This window comes from Penicillium canescens, assembly GCF_028828765.1.
Source record: "Penicillium canescens strain IBT 15451 chromosome Unknown utg000004l_segment0_segment0, whole genome shotgun sequence".
In the NCBI taxonomy this organism is placed as follows: Eukaryota; Fungi; Ascomycota; class Eurotiomycetes; order Eurotiales; family Aspergillaceae; genus Penicillium; species Penicillium canescens.
The window spans coordinates 5,629,495-5,656,266 of record NW_026703966.1 but is presented as its reverse complement, the minus strand read 5'-3'; the positions used below and the strand labels follow the sequence as shown (position 1 = coordinate 5,656,266).

General features: G+C 50.2%; 12 protein-coding genes across 12 annotated transcripts; 5 read left to right on the top strand and 7 right to left on the bottom strand.

Annotated features, from left to right (window-relative positions):
* Window positions 1-436: 436 nt before the first annotated feature.
* N7446_007466 (Zn(II)2Cys6 transcription factor) lies at window positions 437-2,999 on the top strand (the record flags this gene model as incomplete). Its single annotated transcript, XM_058516211.1, has 7 exons — window positions 437-525; window positions 572-603; window positions 684-786; window positions 930-1,069; window positions 1,120-1,205; window positions 1,267-1,874; window positions 1,940-2,999. The coding sequence occupies 7 exons, from the start codon at window positions 437-439 to the stop codon at window positions 2,997-2,999; spliced, it is 2,118 nt and encodes a 705-aa protein (XP_058373389.1).
* Window positions 3,000-3,099: 100 nt separating this feature from the next.
* Window positions 3,100-4,887, bottom strand: N7446_007465 (lipase family protein; the record flags this gene model as incomplete). The annotated part of the gene is made up of 4 exons (XM_058516210.1): window positions 3,100-3,385; window positions 3,459-4,082; window positions 4,132-4,282; window positions 4,344-4,887. The coding sequence occupies 4 exons, from the start codon at window positions 4,885-4,887 to the stop codon at window positions 3,100-3,102; spliced, it is 1,605 nt and encodes a 534-aa protein (XP_058373388.1).
* A 1,132-nt stretch (window positions 4,888-6,019) lies between these two features.
* N7446_007464 (putative protein kinase) lies at window positions 6,020-7,935 on the bottom strand (the record flags this gene model as incomplete). Its single annotated transcript, XM_058516209.1, has 2 exons — window positions 6,020-6,567; window positions 6,618-7,935. 2 exons carry the CDS (start codon window positions 7,933-7,935, stop codon window positions 6,020-6,022), a joined length of 1,866 nt encoding a protein of 621 aa, XP_058373387.1.
* A 976-nt stretch (window positions 7,936-8,911) lies between these two features.
* Window positions 8,912-9,805, bottom strand: N7446_007463 (uncharacterized protein; the record flags this gene model as incomplete). Its single annotated transcript, XM_058516208.1, has 1 exon — window positions 8,912-9,805. The coding sequence occupies one exon, from the start codon at window positions 9,803-9,805 to the stop codon at window positions 8,912-8,914; it is 894 nt and encodes a 297-aa protein (XP_058373386.1).
* A 272-nt stretch (window positions 9,806-10,077) lies between these two features.
* N7446_007462 (alpha/beta hydrolase) lies at window positions 10,078-11,022 on the bottom strand (the record flags this gene model as incomplete). Its single annotated transcript, XM_058516207.1, has 1 exon — window positions 10,078-11,022. One exon carries the CDS (start codon window positions 11,020-11,022, stop codon window positions 10,078-10,080), a length of 945 nt encoding a protein of 314 aa, XP_058373385.1.
* Window positions 11,023-11,268: 246 nt separating this feature from the next.
* N7446_007461 (uncharacterized protein) lies at window positions 11,269-12,475 on the top strand (the record flags this gene model as incomplete). Its single annotated transcript, XM_058516206.1, has 5 exons — window positions 11,269-11,450; window positions 11,498-11,609; window positions 11,657-11,699; window positions 11,748-11,852; window positions 11,910-12,475. The coding sequence occupies 5 exons, from the start codon at window positions 11,269-11,271 to the stop codon at window positions 12,473-12,475; spliced, it is 1,008 nt and encodes a 335-aa protein (XP_058373384.1).
* Window positions 12,476-12,772: 297 nt separating this feature from the next.
* On the bottom strand, window positions 12,773-14,389 carry N7446_007460 (flavin-containing monooxygenase; the record flags this gene model as incomplete). The annotated part of the gene is made up of 1 exon (XM_058516205.1): window positions 12,773-14,389. The coding sequence occupies one exon, from the start codon at window positions 14,387-14,389 to the stop codon at window positions 12,773-12,775; it is 1,617 nt and encodes a 538-aa protein (XP_058373383.1).
* Window positions 14,390-14,864: 475 nt separating this feature from the next.
* On the top strand, window positions 14,865-15,907 carry N7446_007459 (SDR family NAD(P)-dependent oxidoreductase; the record flags this gene model as incomplete). The annotated part of the gene is made up of 6 exons (XM_058516204.1): window positions 14,865-14,913; window positions 14,961-15,321; window positions 15,374-15,486; window positions 15,540-15,562; window positions 15,610-15,662; window positions 15,718-15,907. 6 exons carry the CDS (start codon window positions 14,865-14,867, stop codon window positions 15,905-15,907), a joined length of 789 nt encoding a protein of 262 aa, XP_058373382.1.
* Window positions 15,908-15,949: 42 nt separating this feature from the next.
* Window positions 15,950-17,776, bottom strand: N7446_007458 (Zn(II)2Cys6 transcription factor; the record flags this gene model as incomplete). Its single annotated transcript, XM_058516203.1, has 1 exon — window positions 15,950-17,776. One exon carries the CDS (start codon window positions 17,774-17,776, stop codon window positions 15,950-15,952), a length of 1,827 nt encoding a protein of 608 aa, XP_058373381.1.
* A 1,455-nt stretch (window positions 17,777-19,231) lies between these two features.
* On the top strand, window positions 19,232-19,735 carry N7446_007457 (uncharacterized protein; the record flags this gene model as incomplete). The annotated part of the gene is made up of 1 exon (XM_058516202.1): window positions 19,232-19,735. One exon carries the CDS (start codon window positions 19,232-19,234, stop codon window positions 19,733-19,735), a length of 504 nt encoding a protein of 167 aa, XP_058373380.1.
* A 239-nt stretch (window positions 19,736-19,974) lies between these two features.
* On the bottom strand, window positions 19,975-21,064 carry N7446_007456 (protein transporter TIM23). The gene is made up of 2 exons (XM_058516201.1): window positions 20,412-21,064; window positions 19,975-20,360 (listed from the first exon to the last, which is right to left on the bottom strand). The coding sequence occupies exons 1-2, from the start codon at window positions 20,994-20,996 to the stop codon at window positions 20,337-20,339; spliced, it is 609 nt and encodes a 202-aa protein (XP_058373379.1). The 5' UTR covers window positions 20,997-21,064; the 3' UTR covers window positions 19,975-20,336.
* A 198-nt stretch (window positions 21,065-21,262) lies between these two features.
* Window positions 21,263-26,613, top strand: N7446_007455 (uncharacterized protein; the record flags this gene model as incomplete). Its single annotated transcript, XM_058516200.1, is given in 9 exon segments — window positions 21,263-21,442; window positions 21,498-22,405; window positions 22,460-23,435; window positions 23,493-23,726; window positions 23,775-23,991; window positions 24,003-24,828; window positions 24,893-25,033; window positions 25,084-25,718; window positions 25,789-26,613. 9 exon segments carry the CDS (start codon window positions 21,297-21,299, stop codon window positions 26,611-26,613), a joined length of 4,908 nt encoding a protein of 1,635 aa, XP_058373378.1. The 5' UTR covers window positions 21,263-21,296.
* Window positions 26,614-26,772: the final 159 nt, after the last annotated feature.

The following is a 26,772-nucleotide window of genomic DNA, read 5'->3' as shown; positions in this document are numbered from 1 at the left end:
GTGAAGTATTAGGAAAGCAACTCAACGTCCCTTTTTCCTTTTTTCTCATCCCCGCCCGTCGTCCTCACCGTTTCAGGGCTACAGCGTGCGCAGCTCGCGTCACCAGTTTAAAAGAGCTCGTTTTTGTCCCAGCAACATTCAAGTAAAAGCCATATCACGTGGCGCTGGCTCGTTTCTGGTCACGTGGCACATATGCTTGACATGTACACCTAAGTTCTACCTACGACTTAGGTGTCATTCTAGTTCTTCAATTTCATCAAATGACTTCCCTTAATTACGTACTGTACTTCTCATTATATTCCGGTGAGCGTCTATATTTTGGTTCGGATCTGGATTCTGGAGTCGCTTACGTCATTTGTGCCTCAGGCAGGGAGGCCATAAACCAACAATTTCCCGCGACGTTTTATCTTTGACGAACAATTTGCCCTATGTTGCGATGACCGAGCCAAGTACCACCAAGATACGCAAGGGAAGGCAAAGACGACCCCGTGTACCGGAGTCGTTGCGAAAGCGGGCGGCACAAGCGTGAGTAACGCCATATACCAAGACATTTAGATTCTAATACTGTTAGATGCTTGCCTTGTCGCCAACACAAGGAAAAGTGTACCTTTGCACCTATTCGATAGCCCAAGAATGGGATAAGCAATCGTTTTGAGTATCCGCTAACCAATTCAATGTGAAAGGTGGAGGCGGCAACCCTTGCACCCGTTGCCAACAGCAGCAAAGAGCATGTCGTTTTGAGAATGCCGGTCGACTACCAACAGAAGCCAGGAATGGCCGAACTAGGTGAGCCTTTACCAACAGTATTTTTGAAACGACAAGCTCATTTTTGTAGCAGTGACACGGGGTCTTTGGAGCAGCACGCAAACACACTTCAAATGAGGCGAATCATTACTCACTTTTTTGGGTGATGTTTCTTTCGATACCAGCACGCTCCGAGATATTGCAGATAACTTGACCCAGGATCATGATCTGACCCAAGAACGGTCGGATACTGATTCGATTGTCTCACACGATGACACCTCGACCAATGACTACTCCATAGACCCTCTTTCCACCAGTACAATGCGTATGTTGGCCATCGCGATGTTGATTCTCAGCAGGTTGACGTGATTCAAGATTATTCGGGAGAGTTGTCCCATTGGAATTTTTCCAGAATGCTCGAACGGCGACTACGAAGTCTCGGGGACAGGACAGGGCAAAAGGTTCGCCGAGCGGCCTCTCGTATCAGTTGTAGTCTCTTGTACGCTGCTAACAGAAATCCAGAGTGTTGACCATACCGAAGGCTTCTTTCGAGCGACTGATCTGCAGTCGTCTGGCTCTTGCGTCGCGCTTGCGAAATCATATTTCCCCCCAAAGAATATCGCCGATTTCCTGACCAGTGCTTTTTTGAAATTCAGCCAAACCAATTACTTTTACTTCCACGAGGCAAGGTTTCGTGAGAAACTGGACTATTACTATGCAGCTGAGCATGTGCTGTCCATCAATGACTCCGGTTGGATATGTACTCTTCTCATGACTTTCGCAATTGGCACACAGTTTGCCCATATGGAGACTAAATCGGCACCCGCTGGCGCCTCCACAACAGAAAGCACCCCTGATGATCAGATTGGGTTGGAGCTCTATCGGTTTTCATGTCGACTCATCCCGGATCTCATCACAGTTGCAAGTGTGGAGACTGTCCAGGCGTTCTTACTCTTGGGTGTGTACACTTTGCCAATCGACACATCTGGATTGGCGTACATATACTACGGCCTGGCAATCAAAATGGCGGTTCAAAATGGCATGCACCGCAAGCTGCTAGCAGGTAACGTGAGCGCAGAGATCATTGAAGTGCGAAATCGGCTCTGGTGGTCTGCATATTCGCTAGAAAGGTACATTACTCTCTCTACCCCAAGGTATCTAATACCAAGTGCTAAAAGCTCTACTTCTTATATAGTCGCATCGGCATTCTACATGGCCGCCCTGTATCAGTTTCCCCCACCGAAATCGATGCTCCCATGCCTATGGATCTGCCGGCTCTACGTCCGATTAACCAATTGAGCAATCTACCCAATTTTACCGCTGCAATCCATTTGACGAACCATCTGGCAAAGGCATCGGAAGTGATGAGATCTTTGAGGCGTTGCCAGAAAGCCAGGAAAAAGAAACATCTTCGGCAACTTGCCGCCACCCGCGATCGACTAAGCTCGTGGTGGAACAGTCTTCCCTCCGAGACTTATTGTCGCGATCTCACTCCTAGCGGGCCCTTCTTCCGTTGCAATGTGCATCTTGAAATCATGTATACAACAACACTGATATACATGGGCCGCCCTTTCATCATATCTCAGGCGTCGGCTGGGTCGCTCAACCCACAGTCTGTTTCACCCGTTCACGAAGTCCCAGATATTGTGAACACTCTTCGCCGTGACTCACTTAATGCAGCACTCAGAGTCATCGAGCTGTGTCAGCTTCTACAAGACTCTGTCGGCCTCGCGCGTGTCTCATACACTGAGTTCAACGGGTGTCGCGTTGCTTTATTGGCACTTATTGCCCACAGTATCAACGAACCAACAAGCACAATATCTGGTGCATTGTCTCAGGGTATGAGGCTTATCCGCCAGGTCTGCGCCGGGCTGGAATCCGCGCGATCCGAAGTGGCTGTCATCGAGGCACTTGAACGGGCAAGACAACGACTGCACAGTCAAACAGTGACCGAGCAGAGAGGCACGACGGATGATTCATCCGGCTATGATCAGTTTAAAGAATGGGCGAAGCTTTGGCGAGGCGATCCATTGGATGGTAGTGACGTGCTCGTTTCGACCAATTTGGATCCGCCGTTCGATGAGCATTCTCCGAACTCCGTTCCTTCTTTTGATGGATTTTTCTCGTCTTTTCCCAATGAACTGGGCGAGTTTGCCGCCATCCCGGGGCTCAGTTATGATTTATCACTTGACCAGGACTGGTTGGGTGGCCCTGAACCTGAAGGTTCTGAATGGATCATGGACCAAACACTCTGATGGGCGTATAACTACTCAAAGGGTATATATTCTTAGGAATCAGATGGCCCGCCATCATGATTGAGACTCAATAAAGATTACATATCACAGGCACATGAGTTCATCGCTTGCCCAGGGCGCCTCTTGCGATCGCATCAATGCGGCGAGAATACAAGTCCATGAAATGCATGACTGGATCTCCAAATACAACACCTCGTAACTCCGTATCTGTAACCCCACAAGCATCCACTTTCTCGCGCGGCGGCAGAGTGGGAGGACCGCCAGAGACAGGCGGTGCTACAACAACGGGCCGGCCACTCCATTGTTCTCGCGGTCGAAGAACAATGAGGCGACCTGCCAGCGCGAGTGGATGCAGGAGTCCTCCATAAGATAGGTGCATGTTGTTTCTTGCGATCGTATAGAGTGAGCATAGAGCCTGGCGCCGGCGAGACGTAAAGATCCAACAGCGAGAGAAAATACCCCTTATCGGCTCGGGCTACTGGATCGCCTTCATTGATGAAAGCGAAGAATAGAGATTTTGACCTCAGGGCAGCGGGAGAGGGCTGAAGCGGTCGCAGTGAGATAGGCGGAGCACCAAATGTCACACAATGGATATGTCTAAAGCACCCACGAAGGTGTGTGAGTTCAGACTGCACCGCTGGTGACTCAGAAAGCATATGCAGATATAGAAGACTGGCGACAGCACCGCCAGCAGAGTGACCCGTAAGAACGAGCGAATAGGACATACGAGACGGGTCCTCTTCGAGCAAATTGCGCAGCCGTTCTGCAACAGTGGCAGCCATCTTACGAGACACTGAAAGGAATCCAGAATGACAGCAATTGGAAGGATCATCCAGAAACCCCGAGGGAGACGTCGGTGCCGTGTGGACATTGACTGCCCAGTCGATGAAACTTTGCGTGCCTCGTATGGCGAAGACAATTGTGTTCATATCATCGATTGGCAGCGACTTTACGACCATGGCTTTTGTACCTTGAAGCCAGTCGGAGCCGACATATGAATGTCGTTCTCGCCCTGAAGGCTTGTCGTAGGCACGTCGGGAGTACTTGGCTGCCAGTTGGAGGAGAGGATATGTCGCGGGATAACTAGATTGAATGTTAGTAACTGTCTTTCAAACTATGGGGGCGTACTTACAATTTCAATGTTTGTATATGCAGTGGTAGTCGTGAGTTTGCGTACAAGTACACCTTGGAGAAGTAATCCACAGACCCTGTGTGTTTCTTTCCTGTTCGCTGTGAACGGCGATCTCTTCTGTCGGACTGAGAAGGGACAGCACATGCGGCGACTACAATATCCAGTCAGCAACAAGTCCCAAGAAAGTAGATAGGTCAGTAATTGTGGCTTACTGAGTTCACTCTCTCTTCCACAGAATGATCCCAAATCAATAGAAGTAATAACCTGATCTAACAACCGCGATGTGGCTTCATTGACATTCGCACCACCACCCAAGCTTTGGTGAACAAGTTGCTCGAGTTCCTGGATAGTTGCATTGGTTTTCTCAACAGTATGCGATACAAGATGAGACATAGACTGGTTAAGGCTCGTATATGACTTCCATTTTGAAAGCCTTCGTGCTGGTAGTGGCTGCTGATGATTCCATACTGGCTGTGGACTGGCAACTAACGTCCCCGAAGAAGACTGTGGTGGAGGGAGTGCTGGTTGAGGGGGCAGCCGGACCATAGACATTGTGCCTATTTGATGATAAGGCGCGACAGGCGGTGAAGCATGACAAGTGTTGACTGAATATGTCGACGTTGTTGCATAGCGATAGCCATATTGAGTCGGCGGCACAGGTGTGCTCTCAGCTCGCTGACGCGGACGTGGTGGTTTTGGGGGCGGTTCTGGAGAGGTAGAGCGTCTCCTTGAGCGAGTTGAATGTCCAAATGCCATTTTGAAGTTCCAAATCCAATGTTAGACTTGATATAATTCCATAGTTGCCAGTCAGTGACCCAATCCCTGAGAGACAAGGATGGCCATGGATATATGCAGGTTGTTGACGAAACGAACCATGCGCCACGCGAGTATCACCTCGGCCCACTCGCTATAGGCTGAGGCCTCAGCACAGCCCCAACTCGGGCGTCAGATCAACAAATGAGATTCGCCGTAAACGAACCTTTTGCAGTTTCAGCTGAATATTCTTTTCTTTGACGTCACAATGTTCGGAAATTGAAGTTGTTTGGCTCTCAAACAAGACCACCAGGACGATCACAACTCGGGATTCACATGTGTGGGATTGATTGCTCTTCTAACCCGATGTATAAAAGATAGATCCTTGGGAACAAGATGAGACATGAGATCCTTCAATCTCATCTGGCAGAATACAAGCCGAAATGCTTATTCTGGAGATTATGTATAACATGCAGCAGCGGTGGAACTATTCCCTGTCCCTTACTGTAGGGTTCTTGAATGTTTATAGTAACATTGTAACTACCGGAAAATCAATGCTAGAATTACTTATTAGTCCCACATTGTTCAGGTATGTTACAGATCTGAGGCATTTGAGATGGGGTCCACTTCGGAAGGTCGGAAGCCCTACACGGATGTTGCAAGTCGCGCGGTACGTTGGAGGTCTTTTCTCATCATCTGTTCCACTTTGGTAGGATTGGATAGGTCCTTGGAAAGTTTATGAGTATTTATAAGCAATTTGGGGCGTGACCCGTGTTAGGGTAAAGCGAAACGTTACATTTTGTGAAACTCTGCTTCATGTATACTACGTCCAGTGAAGCAATGCCTGGTTAATAGAATGGAGAGAAGTTAAGTCTCTTGTATTTGATCTTCTACCTCATAAGGTAGCGTATGTAAAAAGGGTATAACAATTGGTCTAGCCACAGAAAAGTAACGTTCATATCCATCACGGTGCATTCGAGTTAGCCATCGTGCCGCGTAGAAAACGTGAATAAGGAAAGGTATAGGTATGTATATGCAAATGGAAGAAGAAGGGCAAGAGAGTGAGTAAGAAAGGTAGGAAAAAAAGAAAGGAAAGTAATATACGAGACAGCAATGTGCAAATGGGAGACCTGCTCTACGGCACTTCCTTGTCGCCTCGTTTCAGCCCATCGGGCACACAGATCGCATCGCGCACCCATTCCATGGCGGCAATCTCATCAAGGGACTTGCGTTTCGTGTTGCGTTTCAAGAGTCCCTCGACGCAATCACGGGCACCGTCAAGGCCCTTCCCCTTCTCGGGGTCCCATTCTTCGTCCTCGTTGGCATATCGATACCATGCCCACTCACAGCGGGCGATGCGATGAGGCGTGCGAGCACGAAGTTTGGCTGGGTCTCCACGAGTCCCGGGTAGAACATCGAAGGGCAGACGGTTCTCCATGATGGCATAGAGCAAGACACCCAGTGCCCAGGCGTCTGTCGCACGGCCGTCGTAGGCCTGGCCCATCAGGATTTCGGGGGCGGCGTAGTCTTCGCTGCCACACCGAGTCTGAAGTAGTGGGCTCTCGGGGGGCTCGGGGATACGTCGCGATAGACCGAGATCACTGAGTGTGACCACGGCACGGTCATAAGTGCGCCAGTCTTTCACATTATCCATGACATGGGCAGGCATGGTGAGGAGGACGTCTAGAGCAGTGGTCAGTACAGAGACAAAAGAGTCTTAGCAGTTGTCTCACTTTCTAACTTAATATCCCGATGGACGATGTAGTTAGCATGCAGATAGCGCAGAGCGTCAACCAACTCGGAGAAGATGCGTCGAATCAAGCCTGGGGACATAGGGGGCGCTCCAGATGTTGCAAACTCGAACAGATCCCCGCCAGGGCAGTAGTCCAGAACGAGTAAGGCCCGCTTCTCATCGCTTCCGAATGCCTTCAATTGGACGAGTGACGGGTGATTGACTGACTTGAGGATGTCGACTTCTCGTTTTAGGGACACCTCCAGTCGCCCTTCGTCTGCGCCCCCTGCGGGCCCGTGCTCGATGATCTTGACTGCGACTAACTTCTGAGTGTTGAGCGAGCCCTGGATCTCAGCGCCTCCGTCACTGTGCGGGGACAGAGGGGCGTCCGGAAGAGGCTCAAGGCGCGCTGCCAGGCTGACTTGACTGAATGTACCCTGACCCAGAGCCCGGATCTTCTGGTACATGCGAGCTTGTTGCGTCCGAACCGACCGTACTGAATACACTTCCTGGGGGGAGGAGAGGGGCTTGGGATGTTGGATGACGGGTTCGTTGTCACTGTCCCCATACCCACTGCCACTACTGCGCGGTGGGCTGGGCGGACGGATGGTCGGCAAAGTGATTCCACGGTGGACCGCCAGATACTGTTCGCGATGAAGCCCATTGGACTTCCCATCTGTACTCGATGAGGATACAATCCCTAGATTGGCGGTCCCCGACACTGCGATCGGACGTTGTGGGATGGAAATCCGACCAGGGGGTGCGTAGTCGCTCAGACTGCGATTGCGCGCATGCTTGTGAGGGGACTCGCGACGCAAACGGGTCGCAGTGGGTGACTCCTCCCCGGCGTTATCGATGCCCGTGTATGTCTTGCCGCGCGATCGGGACACAGCGGGAGGTCCAAGCATTTGCGATGAATCACTCAGTCGCAGGCTGGAACCACTGCGCGACGCCATTGATGGGCTGCGGGACAGTGACGGCAAGCCAGGACCCCGCCACGGCGAGGCACCTCCGATCGGGGAGGGTAAGGGTGTGATGTCGCCCATTGCAGTCAACTGCGGCGAGGACATGATCGACGCCGGAGACAACGATCCAGCACTGGAAATGGGGGGTGCGATGAGGGCGCGAAGACTCGGGGTTCGTCGTGGGATACTGCTGGACAAGATGGACAGTGAATCCGAGTCTCGCGAACTGGTCGGTCGTGAGCTGGGGAAGTCGGTGCGAATCTGCAGTGACGGCAACGGATTAAATGAGGAAGGAGTGAGGTCGTCTACAAGGAGAGGTGCGTCCTCCTTCTCGTTTGCATCGTGAAAGGCCATGCCGGACTCGGTCACAAAGAGAATGGTGGGATGACTCGACCGCAAACGGGAAACCGGCAAGCCACTGATAAAGCTGTTCTCACAGCCGGGGGTATGGGGGTCTGAAGGTGAGGCGCAAAGGCGCAAATGCGCAGATGCACCAAGATAAGGCAATGAAAGGTATCCGACTCAGCCTCCGGACCTAAAGCGCTTAGCGTGGAGACCCGTTAAGGGTCTATCTACACGGAAGAGTCAGACCGCATAGGAGGCTGGGAGGTAACAAAAGAGAGCAGAGACGAGAGCCGGGATGCCTCGCAGGGCCAAAGATTAAGCCGAAGGCCAGGAAATAGCAAATGACGGGAGACTGAGGGCGATGATGCAGAAAAACCAGTATAGGCTGGTCAGCTGACCGGTTGCGGTTAGTGTTCCCCGCAGTGTTTACTTATACTTCGAGTGTGTATGTGAGCTATCAGTTATTATATTATATATTCCAGTCGAATAGTATGTTCTAGGAGTATAGTTTAATATATTGTAGATATATCGTAGATATACTTTAGACTGTAGACTGTAGACTGTAAAGTGGTGAAATGTTGTGGAAAATGACTCCGTCGTTCCCTTCCCGGTCTAGACCTCCTTCCCGCTGCTCTTCCTCTCTTCCTCTCTTCTTCTTCTCTCTACACATATTCTCTCCTCACATAGCTAACCCTTGCTTCATACTTGCTTCATACTTGGAATGATCCGGAAAAGGTTAACCTGCCACTCATATGCCGCAGGGGCCCCTGCACGCAGTTAATTTTAGCTCATCTCGCCGGAGCTTCCCCAGTGGGCTTGGCCGAACTTAAATGTGTCTTGGTCTTGGGTTCCCCATTCTCGCTAACATTCGAGGCTCTGACAAAATGACCCAATACGAGGTTCTCACGAACTAAATGCAAAGAAGGCAACTGTTCCTCATTCCCGATCTCCGACAGGTGCCGTACAGGATCCCGGACTTTCCCGCTCAGAACCGATTCTCCGGCGAGATCAGCCGCCCCGCCACCTCGCCGTAGGCTCTCTCGACCTCGCTGATCGCTGTACCTTGAACCCAATACCCCTTGCCATTGGGTGCCTCGGCCGCCGCTGCTGCAAGAATGGCCCATGCGACGTCCCCGGGAGAACTCTTCAGGTTATCCGGGTTGGTGGTTGCCTTCAGGCCCTCCACCATTGACGTCAATGTCAACCAGGGTGCCACCCAGGAAATGGAGATGCCCGACCGAAGCACCTCGTCCATCATTGCAGTACTGCGGACCAATCCCAGCACCGCGTGTTTGCTCGCTGAATAAAGGGGCTGGGAGGGGATTGGCACGTACGCACCCGCTGACGCGACCACCACGATTCGGCCCCCATATGGCTTCATATAATGGATGCCCAGCTTGAGACCAAACACAACCGAGTTTAAGTTGGTCTCAAAAAGGGTAGTTGAAGGGCGCTGCAAGGTATCGCTCTTCTGGTGGTTCTTCTCATCCGCAAGGTAATTGAAGCGGACCTGTGAATTCATTTGCGCATGATTCGCCGGGTCGGATACCTGCAGCAGCGCGATCTCGGGATTGACCGCTGCATTGCAGACGAGCAGATTGATCGGCCCGATTGTAGTTGACACGCGGTGAAACAGGTTCACCTGCTGATCCCAGTCACTCAGGTCGCAGACCTCGTATGTGGATTGTTCGCCGATTTTGGCACAAGCTGCCTTCAGGTCGTCCTCTCGGAGGTCTACCAGAATGACTCGTGCTCCATATTCTGCCAGGAGAGATGCCGTGGCAAAGCCGATGCCTCTAGCAGCGCCAGTGACGATGGCAACTTGGTTGTCCACAATACATTGGACGATATCGATGCTTGGTCTTGGGATAGAAGTCATCTTGAAAAAAAAAAAACCTATTAACCTGACAGAGGGAACCGACACTCCAGAACTGGCATCCCGTCCTTATATAGACCACGGCCCACTCGGGTATCTGATACACGCCCACTTTTCGTGTTAAATACACAAGACGGCAGATACAATATTACACGGAATAATCGTGGATGTATGTACTTATCTTTTTGTCCTGTTGTATTATATTCATTCTTGCTATGAGTACCGCTACCGTGAAGCTCACTCTTGTTTATCTCTCAACTCCCAAGTTGGTTACGTCAAAAGCTGGTCATGGCCTTGTAGCGATTGGCAATGGCCTGCTTTGTGAGACTGGCGCCCGAGGCTAATGCCTCAAACCCATGCGGCAGACCTGGGTAGATGTGGCATTCTGTGGGAATATTGGCTGCCACAAACCGGCGTGCATATTCCATACCCTCGTGCACAAACATATCCAATTGCGGGCAGTCCAGGTAAAGCGCTGGTAGGCCTTCAACCGATTCCACTCGAGCCGGAGCAGCGTACGGGACAATCTGGTCACCACCGACGTCCGGTCCCAGATATGCAGTCCATCCCGTGATGTTATCGTTGGCGTCCCAGAATGCCAACTCACCCGCATGGTTGGTCACAGTCCGATCGTTCAGCATGGGATAAATAAGAATCTGCTTTGCAAGAGGTGGCGACAGCGCTCTATCGCGGGCCAGCAGAGTCAGAGCAGCAGCTAGGCCACCACCAGCACTTTCCCCCATTACTGCAATGCGTGCTGGATCAATTGACAGCTGTTCCGCATTACTGCGAACCCATTCAAAGACAGCCCAGCAATCATTCAAAGGCGTTGGATATGGGTCCTCGGGTGCCAATCGGTAATCGACACTGAAGATTTGAACCCCCGTCTGAGAAACAGCAGGCGGATGAGACCTGGCGCATTGCGCAGCGTTGAGAGAGATGTATCCCCCACCGTGGATGTGAATAATAGCCGGTTGCCTTCCCACACGGGATGGTGTCTTGCAAAAGTGATAGACAGGTACATTATGTCCGTCTGGCGCGGCGACCTGATAAATTCGATGTTCCACATCTTCTGGCAGGGGGAAGTCATCGCTCGTCATAGCTCCCAGCATCGCGCGCCTCGTTGCAACATCATGCAAGGGTGGCTTTGGGGTCTGCGCCAGCTGTTCGAGGATTGGAGCAGCTTCTTTCAGAAATTCAGGGTCGTATTGTAAATGCATAATGAATGATAAGACTCGAAGGTTAGTGTAGCGTTCAATGTACTCATTTAAATATAACCAAAACGCTGTATTTCAGTTGCAATACACCCACATGTGTCAATATTGTCGGATAATTTGACTCCATACTCCACTGTGGGGGGCCATCTTTCGGGAAGTTGACGACGAGCTTCACTTCATCGGTGTCTTGGCATGGGGTACTTGGGTCATCTATAGTTCTTTCAAGCTACTCGCCTTCATACATCGACTATGGCGTATCTTCCCAAATTTGATGATTTGCCTCCAGTCGAGGGCATGCCCCAAGGCTGTGCCTGGGGTGTGTTTGACAAGAATGGCATCAAGGACCTTCTTGGAACGCTGAACCTGCTTACTCCGGAGGTTGTCAAGGATGCTGCAGCCGAGGTCCGCCAAGGGCTATCGATTTCTCTGAAGTCGGTTACTCTTCACTGTGAGACGAGACGTGGCTAACCCCGGATAGTTGGCCCATTGGAAGCATCAAAATCCCCGGTTTCTTTCGCAAGAGTCTTTGCCACAATGTCATGAAACTCGAAGACCCAGTATCAGGCTGCCATTTCGGATTTGACGATGAGGTATATTGTCATTCATCCCAGTTTCTGATCATAACTGATCACCGCAGGTGGAATTTAATACCCAAGCCAGCAGCCAATGGGATAGTTTCTGTACGTCCCAGAAACAAACAGTCGGCGAACTAAATACTAACCAGCCAGGTCACTTCATGCACCTCTCCACCGATCTAACCTACAACGGAGCCAAGCCAACAATCAAAGACCTCCAAAATCCCAATCCAGCCCAGCAACTCCCAACCCTAGACCGTAAGACAAACCACCCGTCCCTAACCACCCCAATCCTCAACCTAACACAAAACCCAGACTGGCACCAACGTGGCTGTGTAACAGGCCGAGGCGTACTAATCGACTTCGCACGTTACGCACACGCCAAACAAATCCCTTACGAAAAGTTCTCCAACTTTCACATCGGGCCAGCAGACATCGAAGCAGTAGCCGCGCACGAAAACATAACCTTCCGCCCGGGCGACATCCTCCTAATCCGATTCGGCGTCACCGAAACACTAAGTGGCATGACAGGCGAGGAACAAGGCGCTGCAATGAGCAGCCACAAGATGTGCGGAGTAGAAGGAACTAAGGAGATGGCGCGCTGGCTATGGGATAGACATTTTGCGGCTGTTGCCTCGGATAATATGGCTGTTGAAGCTATGCCTTCTATGATTGATGGTGTTGAACAACCGACTTATGAGCTTGTTTTGCATCAGTGGTGTTTGAGTTTGCTTGGTATTCCGCTTGGTGAACTTTGGGATTTGAAGGCTTTGAGTGAGGCTTGTTGGGTTAGTGGACAGTATTCTTTTTTACTTACTTCAGCGCCGTTGAATGTTCCTGGTGCTGTTGGGAGTCCGCCGAATGCGTTGGCTATTTTGTGATCTAAATTGGAATATCTAAGTAATTTGCCCCATTGATGGTTTTTACTTGTTTCTGTTGAATTCACGTGCCTCTATTGTCAATATATTTGCCAACACAAATAAGTAGTATCAAAATCATTTCAGTGAAGAGTATCTCAGGTTTTGATTCGGCTCTCAAGCCGTTAGAGACGCTCGACTCGAAATTCCGTCTTTAAATTTGACTCGATTCAACCCCGGGTCCTAACATACAAACTGTCACCTTATAGATACAAAGTATTCCAATATACCTGTCCCTATAACACCCTTCTTTTGTCCCGCTCATTTCGTGCTAAATCCATCCCAGTTCTCCAAAGCTTCCGTGCAGCTCTGCCACCAGCGCTGCATACCACCAAGATAGATGAGTGGCTCGCGGCGTTTACCAGGAATATTGGAGCCCATATACCAAGAATCAGTCTTGGGGTACAAAGTATGCTCACTCACAGCGGCAACATGATCGCGCCACCCCTCGGCTGCCTGCTGTGTAGGCTCAATAGACCCTAGACCTTCCTTGTCCATCTTTGCGATGGCCTTGCAGATCCAGTCAACTTCCATCTCAATGAATGGTGGTCCATTGGCGAGTGAGGTCGGGGCCTGGGGTCCATAGACCATGAAGAAATTGGGAGCATCAGGAACCATCAGGCCCAAGTGCGTCAGAACACCATTGCTCCATTTCTCTTCCAAAGACTGACCGTTCTTGTCGGTGATCCCCAGATCTAGCAGGCTACCCGTTACGGCATCATACCCAGTCGCGCAGATCACGATGTCCAAATCCTGGTGTTTGCTGCTGCTTCCATCGCAAGTCACCAAGCCAGTGGTGTCAAACTCCACAATAGGAGACTGTTTCAAATTGTGAAGTGTGACATTGGGACGATCAACCATCTCATAGTAGTCCTGCTCAAGACTTGGTCGCTTCGTCCCAATCAACATGTGCTGCTTCAACGGAGCGACCAGGTCCATCTTCTCCAGATTCGTCATGCGGGCACGAATTTGCTGCACCCAGTAGTCATAGAAGATGGAATTGGCCTTTTCGTCAAGCAAGAAATCGTAGTAGTTAGAAACCAGGAAGCTGTATCCACCTCGCGCCCACAGCTCGTCAAACAACACCTTTCTCTCTTCGGGGGTGGCCTGGTGAGCCGATTGCAAGCGAGTGTTGTGAGGGAAACCGGTAACAGACTTGTAGCAACGATCAAAGATGCCATCGTAGTAGCCTTTCATCATCTCAGCCTCTTCGGGAGTGATCTCACGCTGTCTCATCGGAATCGCAAAGCAGGGCGTCCGAATAAACACGTTGAGCTGGCAGTCTTTCTTAGCCAGATCCTGAACAATCTGAAGACCAGAGGCGCCATTTCCAACGATCCCAATACGTTTACCCGTGACATCCAAGTCCTTGGGATAATCCGCAGCATGAACAAGCTTCCCAGCGTATGTATCCAAGCCCTTAAACTCGGGATAATGCTTCTTGTATGACGACCCAGTCGCAGCAATGAGATACTTGCAAGTAGCCTGCAGACCAGTATTGGTAACCACAGTCCACCGACAAGATCCAGCATCGTACTGCACGCGAGTAACAACAGTATTGAAGAAAGCATCCTTGCTCAGCCCCAAAACAGAATCAACATGCTGGAAGTATCGACGCAACTCCTCATCTCCAGGGAAACGCTGCGACCAGTTCCATCCTTTCCACACGGCGGGAATATTGAATTGATATGAGGGCATTTCAGTATCGACGCGAGCGCCGGGGTACCGGTTCCAATGCCAGACGCCACCAAAGGCGCTGCCGGCTTCGATGAGTTTCACAGATAGGCCTTGCTCGCGGAGCTTGTAGAGGGAATTGCAGCCTCCGAAGCCACCGCCGATAACGATGGCGTCGGTTTCGATTTGAATCGTTTGTGTCATGGTGATTTTTTGATTGATAATCAGAGATGAGAGATTTTGAGAAACGCCTTGGGTTCAGGGTGGACACTGGTCCCTTTTAGATGACTTGCAACAGTTGACCGAATATTGAAGTGACGAGTCTCCATTGTGCCGGTGTCCATTTTGTTGACGATTGATAATCGGCTCTTCAGCTTCCGTTGAAATGTTGACTGTCTCGGATCGTTGTCGGTTGCAAAAAGGAATAGGGATACACGGGTAAGAAGTATAGAGAGAGAATGAGGAAGTTGACCGCGAGTGCAGAACCCGCTCTGCCCCACACGGATGTATTGACATCTTCACCCGCAGATCTCGTCTTCAATACATAAATACCTCGGGAATTGTAGCATCCGTCGTCCGATGCTGATCACGGATGAAGCGTTGTGTTTTTTCCGATAAAGACTTGACTGTGTCTCTGGCTGAGTAGGCAATTCGTCCATACTTTGTGTACAACCTCAAAATGGCTTGCCAGGTTAAGGGAACAGCATTTATCACAGGCGGTGCTTCAGGTACTATAGAGATTCAGAGTAATATGTACTCACTAACAAATACACAGGAATTGGCAAGGCCACCGCCCTGACCTTCGGAAAGACTGGCATCAATGCATTGGCTCTAGTCGATCTGAACTTGGCTCTCCTCGAGAGCACTCGTCAAAAACTCCGGAATGAATATCCACAGGTCGAGGTTGAAATCTTCGAGGTCAACGTCGCAGACGAGGCATCTGTCGACGCTGCTGTTCAAAAGACGGTGGAAAGATTCGGCAGCATTGACATTGGAGTCAACTGCGCCGGAATCAGCGGAACCCCAACTTTCACTCACGAGATGTCATTGGCAGAATGGAATAGGGTGATTGCAATTAATCAGACGGGAGTGTGGCTCTGTCAGAGAGCTCTCATCCGGCAGATGTTAACTCAGGAGTATGTTATAAGTGAGCCGTGCTGTGGAACTCTTAACTCATGACTTGTGTAGGTCGCGTGGTATTCGCGAGGGTCGAGGAGTTATTGTCAATGTTTCATCTATGTTTGGTGTGGGTGGTCCACCAGGGCCATTCGGTATTCCGCATTATACTGCTGCAAAGCACGGTATGTTTCTAAGTTCATGTTTGCTATGAAACGCGGCTAATTCATGAAATCAGCGGTCGTTGGAGTGACCAAAATGGTGATCAGTCTTTCTGATTGCAAACAACACTGCTAATATAATGATAGGACGCCAAAGCATATTCACCACAAGGAATTCGCATCAATGCCATCTGTCCTGGGTAAGAACTTTGTTATATACCTGCCCCTGGAGAAATTGCTAACAAGGATCAATAGATTTGTGGACACTCCGATCATCAAGGAGCAAATTGAATCCGGCTCAATGGATGCTCAGTTCCAAATGACCCCCATCGGTCGCCCTGCAAAGGTTGAGGAAATTTCTGATGTGATAATGTTCCTTGCCTCCAGCATGAGCAGCTATATGTGCGGAGCGGCATTAGTCGTCGACGGAGGATTCACAGTTTGAGATGATTTAGATAGGATATTATTATTGGATAAATATTATATGTCAGACAAGCATGATGTCGAAATCAGCCTCCTTTGCAAGCTCTTGCCAGTGGATATCGACGTGCGGGCCAGCCGCTGCCCGTCGATTCCACAAAGCCTGAACAATCTCGCATAGTAAATTGATATTCTGGATACCGTGTCGACTTTTACGATCGAAGAAGGCCAACATGCGATCTTGCAGATCAGGTCGTTCACAGTCAGCTGCGACCACAAAGCTGCCCCAGTTATAAGAACAGCCGCCGTTGCCACGTGTGAGTGCATCCACGGCTTCAAGATCTTGAATCGCTTTCTCAATCAAATCCTGAACCTCGCAGAGTGGTGCGCGCCGCAACGTTCGGCGGAAATAAACGATAGTGGCGTAATAGAATGAGTTCAAAGCATGCTGGATGATGATTGATTCGGGTGCGTCTGGGTTAGACAGAGATGGAAAATTAAGGTAGAGTTGCATCTCGAGTCGATCTAACTCTTCAAAAGAGAGTTGAATCTGAGAATCAACAAGGGCTGTGATATGTGCAAGAAATTGAACCAGTGGCGTGGTGATTCCATGTGATCGCTCGAGATTATGCCGAAATTCCGAAGGACCATTGAGCAGAGACATCAACCGCCCAGAAACAGGAAGGCTGCAGAGTGACGAAAGAGATAGATAGCTTTGAAGCAATCTCGAAGCAATGGGGCTTCGTATCCAGTCTCCATGGAATTCATTTTCTAATAGACCAAGGCATCCAGCAACGTGTGTCCTCCACCGGCTCCGTCGACCAGACATAGCTTCGGACGTGATACAGGTGAGGACGGCAGCTAATGTGGTCTCATCTATACGCTGGGCCTGTTGCAAATTCCCACGTAAGTGACGCAGAGCCAGCTGGTCATGCTGCATGGCGAGGGAATGATATCGCTGGTCGTGGCGAATATGGTAGAGGCTAAATGCAGAGGAAGCGCAGATAGCATGGAAGATTGAAAGGTGGATATTTGACTCCGCCGGGGAGACATCGAGACCTTTCAAGGCCATGGGCATGAACACTGCTCGGCAGGGATTGTCCGGGTCATCAATGAGCAGCATATTGCCGCTGAGGAAAACGACCCAGTGGTGAATCAATTCTGTCTCTGGTCTTGGTAGGGCCAAGGGATTCAGAGAGTTCCGCAGGGGAGCGACAGCATTCGTGCTGATATTTGACGCGGCCTTAGTCCAATGATTTGAATTCAGTATAAGACCGCTGGCGTTGTGCTGATTAACCAAAAGGTCGACCGAGATAAGTTCATCTTCGCTCTGAGAGATTGGCTCAGTTGATGTTGTTGGTACTTCTTCCTCGGATATAACGGATATCGTTGTGTCCGAAGAATCATATGTTCGGCCTGGAGAGGGCAAGTCATTGTCTCTGTCACTTTCTCTGTCACTTGATGAAGCAGTAGCATTCAAGTCTGATGCTGGCTGGTTTGTCTCTCCTCGTGTTTGCAGTGAAAACGATTGTGAAGCGTCAGCGCATACATCCGTCTTGGATAAGGCGGAGAACACCGAAAAAGGCCCTCGCTGCTGGTCACGGCCGTCGCCCGAGCAGCCATCCAATTCATTCAAAAGTGCTGTCACAGCGGTAGGTGACAGACCATCACCCCCATGGGTCAAAGACCGTAATTGCCGCCGATGAGAGCGGCCTCCAGGGGTTGGGGACCATCCTAGCCGCAGGCCGTAGCCTCCGCACTGGAGCCCGCTACGCTGACAGCGCCGGCAATGTGGTTGCTCGTCATCACATTTCACTCGACGGTCCCGGCAAGTCCAGCACCCAGTGAAGGTCTTGGTGCGTGGCTTGGGGTTTCTCGCATTAAGATTCGGCATTGCCAAAGGAGATGTGAAGGCTCTGGCGCGGCCGGCCAGAATTCTCCTCCCCACGTCGGCAATTGCCGGTCTGGACGCCACACAAGGAATTTGAATCATAGAGATATCTGTAGAGGTAGTTGTTTAAATGGGGTTGTTCTGTGCTATGTGCGTTTAGAGATTCGCATTTATTTGCCCTTCTCATCCTTCTCTGGCTAGTGGTATTCCTAACAAGCGTATTCAACTACATCAAACCCACCAATATAGCCAGTATATACCATTTACGAATTATCGCTCCATTTTGAATAATTGTTTAAGCCAAAAGGACGAATTTTTTAACTGTGTAAGCTATGGAGAATGACATCTAAGGTGTCTGTACTGTTATATATTAATCCGGAGTATCCACCCGTATACACACATTGCTGATATATTTAGAAGCAAGTATCAAGTTCCATATTTACACGCTAACCTTGTGGCATTTGTTTGAATATTGCTATATAATGACCAAAAGTCATTGATTTGGATTTTAAGCATTGTATATTTCATTAGGGGACGGCGTGTCGGTCATTACAGCCCTGAAAGATCCACCGAGGAGCTATCCACTTGGCTCGATTCCAGAGGCGATCTAAATCCGAGTTCCCCGTTTGCTGGGCCGGGTAAACATACACCAGAATAGCCCAAAATGGCAATATTCGGATATCAATCACATCCTATTCTTAGCAAGTCCGAGCATGGGTCGAGCTTGACGTGCCCTGCTACCCAGGAACCAGCGTCCTTGTCATTTCAAACACATGTGTAGATATGATCTTTATACAAGCTGAAATCAATACTCATAGCTAAGAAGATACGAAGTCACGATGCAATAGATCAAGATCAAGGACAGACTGAACATAGCCTGGTAGTAGCTGAGGAGCACGCATTGGGTTTCCCGTCACATAGGGAAAGATGGTATATCTTTACCCACATTCGGGCACCCTGATTGCAAGCCACCAATCCAGGGTCGTATTTCTCGAGCATCAGGCAGTAGCGGATAATCCCTCATTCCTCCTGGTATAACACGCGTCACTCGACCCTCGAATGCAATCAAAGCGGATTCGCCAAGACCTGATATACAGTGTGTAGAGGACGGAAATAGCCAATCTGGGCAATCGGTCCCAAGAATAGGGAGACATTCGTCTCGGCTAGCAGAATTAGGGTACCAGCGTGAGACACTTCGTCATATAGTATACTTCAATAGCCCAAGGCTGTGCAAGCACTGCATTGAGTGGATGATAGGACCTTACATTTGATTTGCCCCAGCAACACGAGCGCCAGTAGAGCTGCTTGTCTGGTGATGTGAAGTGGGAACTGGTTATTTCCAGTTCGAGGGCGTATAAAGGCACCAAGACCCGGTTGTTAACCATAATATCCGAGCCACCTCATTCAGCTCGTCAGAAGTCCCAATACTTCAGTCCACTCGTTCAAACCATCATCACCATGTCTGTGACAACTACCTCTACCACTTCCTCTGCAACAGCTACTTCCAGCTGCCATGCCAAGCTGTACGACATCCCGACCCACGATGCCGCATGCGCAATGCCCATGGAGAACAACAACTCTGCCATCATGAGCAGCTGCTGTTCCGACGCCTCTGTCGTTGAATATTACGGCTGCGACTACTACTGTCTGGCGCAAGGACAGAGTGTTGGCACCCTTGCTGAGTGCCTGATCAAGGCATCTGAGGCTGGCGAGGTGTGGTGCAACACCAACGCCAATGGCACAGCCACTGCGACAGCAACGGCTACCGGCACAGGCGTCGTGACTCTCAGTGCCACAGCTACTGACGCGGATTCTACCAGCTCGAGTACTTCTAGTGGATCAAGCGCAACTTCGACTGCTAATGCGGCTGCTGGTGTCTTCTCGCCTCAGCCACTGTCGAAGTCTGCTATTGGCATGGTTGGCATTCTTTTGGCTGGGTCTGTGGCAAGTCTTTTCCATTGAGAGATGGCATGCAGTGGTACACCCTGAAGTTGCTGCAGGGGGCTGGAAGGAAACTGGATGAATGTTGTTAGAAAATATTCGCCAAATTGTTGCTTGATTTGGGGTACCTGTATATCAATTGTGTTCATCATAGCTACTTTTCAACCTTCGCATTGGAGCCAATTTCCAAGCGCAACAAAGATAGTTCATCAACCATTTTAGGACGGACATGCATATTAGGAAGTGAGAAATTGTCTATTGGAAATCCCGAGCAGCATTAAAACGTTACTGACAGAGACACAGAAGCGCCATAGCCAATGAACCGTAGGTATGCAAGAGACTTTTCTATGTACACAGAAAAAATACAAAGTACAAACCCAGTTGCACACCCCATTCCCAACCCACGCATAAATGCGAAATATGGATGCTTTGAGCGCCGGAGTGAAGAGATCGGGAAAGAAAAAAATGGTTGTAATACATCGCAGGTGGAAAGACAAAGTTTGGTAGCTAATCGTCAACCGCCAATGTCGTTGATAGATGGCGGAGAGGGTATGGAGATTCAGATAACCGAGAATCGGAGAATCGAGGAGTCAAGTAGGATAAAACTGGCCATGCCAGCAATCTAGAAGAAGGCCCGTCGCGTGACCTAGAGGATGATTAGAAAACGTCGCATGGAACAACATAGTGTGATACATACAGTCCAGGCACCAGCAATGGAAGCCACGATGCCGCCAGAGATCATCATAGGCTTAACACCGCGTGTGCTCTTGAATAGCATTCCGCTCAACGCGCCAGCAATAATGCTGTTAGAAGCATCATGTTTGCCTCGTGCGTATCCAAGAGCCGAGTTGAAACCGTTGTAAACCATAGCCACAACACCGGCAGAGTTCCCCAGGAACGGACCGCGGCGGGTGACCGAGTTAAGGACACCGTTCAGACGGATCTTGGGTGGTGCCGTGGCCGGTGTCTTATTCAATCCTTCTGCCAGTCCCCATGCGCCTCCGGCAGTGAGTGCAATGAGATAAGTCGTACCGGCACCATAACAAAGGTCGTCTGACCATCCACGGGATGGCAACACTGATCGGGAGCCGGGGAGTTCATCGAGGGCGGAGTCTTCGAGGGAGAGATAGTCGAGTGTGTCCTGGTTCAAACCAGCCAAAGGGTGAAGGCGAGAAGGATCGGGGATTGCGACCTCGGAGAGAAAGGATGTGGCGTCTTGCGAAGAGTCGTAGGCATCGGGCTGCTTTTGCTTGCGACCGCCGAGGGAGTCCCAGATGGACATTGTGAGAGGAGGTATAAATGGATTAGGGGATAAAAGTACAGGGTACAGGAGGAAAGGGAAGGGGAGACTGGAGAGAAGTGATGACCCTTTGCAGCTCCACTGCCATCGGAGCCAGCAAAAACTTCGGTCACGTGATAATGGTCACGTGGACGAAGGTTTGCCAGATAACGCTAGGCCCGATATGGAAGCCCACTGATCAGAGCCTCAGGCAGCGCGGGGAGCAACGAAGAAAATTAATATCTCTTGACCGTGAGCGAATATCCAATATCCAATATCCGGGAATGTGGGATCGAGCTGGTCATGGCAGCTGAGATAACCCGCCCGCAAGGCGCGTCAATGGACATGGAAGCCATTGGGCAGAAAGTACAATTTCTGTCGGAAAAAACGCTGCGAGAGATCGCCAAAGGTCCATTGGTGAAATTCGCACTGACATGTCAAGAGACGGAGTAAGTGGTGTTCAAGTTGAGAAGCACAACTCGATCTGACATCTTTATTTCATAGGAAGGTGAACCGGGTGTGGCAGTCCTTGCTTCAGACATTGTCCACTCCATCTCTGTCACCACCTCATTCAGCGGAGGCTTACAATGCGGGCTCTGCTTTCATTGATGCTGCTACAAATTCCAAATGTGATGCAACAAAGCAATTGGCCCTCTCTACCGAGCTCTGGTTGTCAATCTTCGACATCTGCTTGAACCGCTATGAAGATGCCAAGCCGAAGCATATCAAGCACCTGTTGGGTTCAATCACGACCATTCTAGCCAAACGCCATCAAGGAGAGACACGGCAAGTTATACAAACTGCAATTGTTGACGCTATCATTCCCAGCATTGTGCTTGGTGAGCCCCACTCGCGACTTAAGGGATGCTTGGTTTTTCTTGAGACGTTCATCCGCAAGGGTGCTTTCTTGCCCTCTGAGTTCATCTCCTCGGTTCGAGCGTGGTTAGAAAAGAGCCCAGAAAGATGGACCACCGTTTTCGCCAAGGATCGTGAAGTTTTCCAACATGTACCTAGCTCGTCAGATATTTCCGACGAACTAGCAGCCAGGATCTTCGTGCTAGGGCTTTTGACTCAAACGAATAACAGGACCATGGCTGCCTCGGCAGGTAACTTGCTTTCTGTCTTGATACAGAAGATGAAACCTGAAACATCGCCCCAAAAGCTCTCTGAAATCTGGGTGGCCCCCGTGAGAAGGATGGTCTTGCAAAGCGAGGAAAGCTTGGAAGATCTGTCAAATAGGCTATTGCAACCGTTGTTTACCATTGATCCGAGCGGTTTCAGGTCTTTCCTTTGGACCCTCCCTGTTCAGAGCCTTCTCAAAGGTGACATGAGTGATGAACCTGAAGCAGAGTATATGCTTTTGTTCGCTGCTTTACAAGTTGGCAAGAAGGTCAATTTGGTTCATGAAGACTGTAAGTGAATCCGTGGAACGTCTAATTAAGTGAAAAGATTGCTAATTCTTGCAGATATCCTCAACACCAGCAAAGCAAAGATCAACCAGAGCGAGCTGTTGCTTTTGAAGAGCGAAGTTATCGGCAATTTCCTTCTTCACCGCGAAGCGAACATCCGTATTGCCGCTCTCTCGCTGCTCATCACGGCTTTCTCCACGTTAAAGCCTTTTACTGTCGGAGCAACCAAAGCAATACTGCGAGGGCTACCATCGATGCATGCCGAATCCGATGCCTATACCCGGGGTGAGATCCTCAGCATGACACGGCGATTTATTCTGCGCCTAAAGGGAGGTATTGTGAAGGATGAAGATGTTGTTTCCAAAGCCGAGAACGCATCGAGCAAAACAGCCACTGGCCAGGCCAAGAACGAACGCGAAACAAAGGAGTTTCTGAGGGAATACATTCAGTTCCTAGGGAGTGATTTGCGCTTGACTGCATCATACCCGCGCCATATTACAGCATTGAAGGCATTGAAGCTTCTACTGGACTCCGGTCTTGATCCACGCACGGAGGCGAAGCCGCAAAAGTCTGAGGTTGAAAATGTTTGGAAGGTACAAGTTGAAGTGTTTGATGCTCACTTACTCCGACTGTTGATTGATCTCCTAATGGATCCGTTTGAAGAAGTACGCCAGACTTCTCTTTCGATCCTGAGTTTGTGCCCCCGGGAGATTTTATTAAATGGCATGGACACCAACGATCAAAGCTCCGCCGTAGGGATGCGGTTGACGGATGCGGTAGCACGGGCAGAGAGCCTGGCAAGCAATACCAGCAGAGCCGATCACGCCGATACCGTTGCGCGTTTATACCACATTATCTTCGCTGCGGCACTTCCAGGAAACTCTGGCCAGTCGGCTACAAATTGGTGGACCACCAAGGCTTCTGTGGTTGATACACTTTTGACCAAGCTCGAGGAGCGCTTATCGAGTTCAAAAGGCCTTTTCAATTCCAGCATGCGTGAGGCACCCCTTCACGGCTATACATCTGGTTTGAGGTAAGTATTTCTAAATTCCTAGACCCCTGGATGAAGTTGTACTCATTCAACTTGCAGGCTCATCGTGCTTATGCCCAATTTCCACACCCTTATCTCAGACGAGTCGGGATGCGCTGCGTGGCGGTCAGTTCATGAACGCATTGTTTCAATTTGTGATAGAATCTGGCTGGAGGCAAAGCCTGTATTGTGTATCGATTCCCCCGAGGGTCACTCGGATGAGCCAACCGAAGAGCTCAATGTGGGGCCCAAGGACGTTCTTTCATATTCTTGGAGATCCCTTCGTGAATCAACGTAAGACCATATATTTTTTGGCCAGATTACTTTTGCTAACTGTTCTAGCCTTCTCCTCCATGCTACATTGATCAATACCAGCTATGGACCAAGCGGAGATGACGGGCTCCAGCGTGCGGATTTCGCCAAGATCGGAGGCGCGAGTTTTACACAATTGGCCGAGCTCCGCCACAGAGGTGCATTTTCAAACGTCTCCCAGACATTTGCGACATGCTGTCAGAGATGTAGCTCCGCGAAGGACCCGTCAATTCGGGAGCTCCCCGGGGTTGGTACCAGGAAGCTAAATCGACTATCTTCGACTCGGCATCGAAACTTACTCGCCGATCCGCTGGCTTGCCTGCGTTGGTAACAGGAATTGTTGCTTCGGACCCCGGAACGTCATTCTTCAAGGAAGCCTTAGAAGAGCTGCACAAAATTTCATACCTTCCTGTGGAGTACGATAAGGAGAGACAGTACTTGGAACTACCCCAAGTTCATGCAATGAACTGTCTGAAGGATATCTTCACGAACGCCAAGCTTGGCCCTTATACGGAGCCATTCATCATGAAGGCATTGACGCTGTCTGCCGAACGTCTGGGATCGCCTATCTGGGCGCTTCGGAATTCGGGACTCATGCTTTTCCGTGCCCTACTTACGAAAATGTGCCGCGCTATTCCCGGTGCTGGACCCGGTTTCGGAGGCAGCTCTGGATCTGAGCCTGGATCTAGGATAGCATTCCCCAAATACCCAGGTCTATTGGAGCTACTCTCTGGTCTTCTCACGACCGCACAAGGAGAAGCAGCGGAGGGCACGGAGATCATCACCGAACGGGTGTTCCCTGCCCTTGAATTGGTTGGTGATAAAGTTCCCAGTCTCACTGATGAGACTGACGAGATGCTGCGTGGGTTGGTTCTTGCACACTTGAGCAGCCCTGTTTGGGGTGTTAGAGAGCATGCAGCTCGCGTATATGCCTCGCTACTTACGCGACAAAATATCCCCGAGGCTTTGTGTGCACTTGTTATGCTCCCGTCCACCATCACTGAGAACTATGTCCATGGAGTGGCTATGTGTGCGCGGTATGCTCTTCGCCGATATGCGGCGAGTACAGATGCATATTGGACCTGTGAGTATAACACAGCCGCCGCCCCCCCCCCCGGGGGGATTATATCATCGCTAACAATCGTCAGCTAACATCGATAACCTTTTCACTACTTTACGTACTGTACTGGAAGTTCTATTCCGTGCCGGAAAGTCACCGACTGTGGCAGCAGAGCTAGTTGAGATATTGGTGGGCACGCTGGAGCGGGCTATTCAAGGCCAAAGCGAGAGTACGTAACGGGTATACAGTTGGGGAAGTTACAGACTGACATTAGAACAGCCATGGTTATCTCTTTTATCAATGAGATGTTTGAAGTTCACGATCTGGATGGGATCTTGACCTTTGTCTTCGACGCTTCTCATTCAGGGTGGAATTTATCCAGTGCCACTCGATCATCCGCGCTGCTAAGAAGAGCACTAGCCTGGTGCACGACATTGAAGCTTCTTGCTTCCGGACAAGCACAGGGACTTTCAGCCTTCTACAACGGAGTTTCGCAGTTCGATGCCGATGCTGCTCGTTGGATTTCCGAGAGACTCGACGAGCAGATTGGTACAGATGAAAGGTACCGAAAGCCACTGGCCGACTTGTATACTTCTGTGATTCTTGGCACTAGTCCACCGTACGTGAGAACAATTGCTGCATCGAATCTGGCCTTTATCCTGGAAAAGATGATGGCATCCCAATTTGATGGCGTCTCTCGACTTGATCTACCGTGGGAGGCTATCTCGAATAACTTCCGCCCTGAGATGGATATTGAAACTTGGAACCGCGAAGCAACAGACGCCGAGCTTCGCCTTCGAGGGTGCCTTTTGGCCATTCGTCTCGCCTTTCATCGCGAGAGCGCTTCCATCTCCTTCGAAAACGATATTCACAATTGGACTATCAAACTTTGCTCTGCCTTGAGCGAAGAGACCGTAAGTTTTAAGTTTGCTGCTTTGTCCAGGTACCTTAGGGTCACTGTGCTAATTATTGAAATATTTACAGGAATTTACCACTCGCTTTGCAGCAGTTGCCTCTATCGCCAGTTTTGCACGGGCTCTTCGGCCTTCAGGGGCTAAGCCCCGCGTTGACCCAGTCTTGTTGAATACCTATCTAGTCCTATATGACATGCTCAACGATGATGACGAAGAGCTACGTGACATGTCCGCGTCGACAGCCTCTTGGGTGTTGTCGCACTCATCCGTCTCCCCCGACGCCGATGTTACCCTGGCACCTCTGAACGCCAGTGCGCTTCTTGCAGACTTCATCGTCGAAAATTACTCAGACTCTGCACTGCTTGGACAGCAGGTCCTTCACTACCTCACAGGCCAGCAGCCCCGGCTTAGTGCATCTGACCACCAAAACAGTATTGCTCGTGTGGCCGATTTGCTAGTCGAGTATCGCCAGGAAAGCACGGTACTGTTTGTAGAGGAGAAGCAAAATCTTTTCATTGATGACATCCGCGAAGCTGAGGTCTGGTCTCGGGCTCTGCTTCGCCTAGAGGAGTCAGCATTCCCAGAATCCTCTTTGCAACAGATCACTTCCTGGGCTTTGCAGGGTTTGACATACATCATCGGTCTTCTCGGGGAGGAAGATGGCCAAGATGGACTTATGGGCTGGGTTTCGACCCCCGAGGCTTTTACTCTTGGATTCCGCGTTATTACGATCGCTTCTACTCTGGCATCTCCGGACTTCTCGGGGCCAAAGGAGACTGTCGATTCCGCAACTTTCAAGCATTTACTCAAATTGCTTCTCAGTGCAGGACAAGCGGCGTCTGTCCATGGAGATTGGTTGTCGAGAATTCAACGGGCTTTGGAGACCAGTTTATAGATCAAACGAATATAAAATCTCAGTTCAAGTCGTATCTGCTCCTTCCTTCTTCCCATCCTTCTTTCCTCTCTGGTCTCGAAGCCCCCTCCATGAATAGCTACCCCGGACGTCCCCTCGTGTCTTCCACGCCTACTTCCTCTTCGTTTACCATCTGTACAT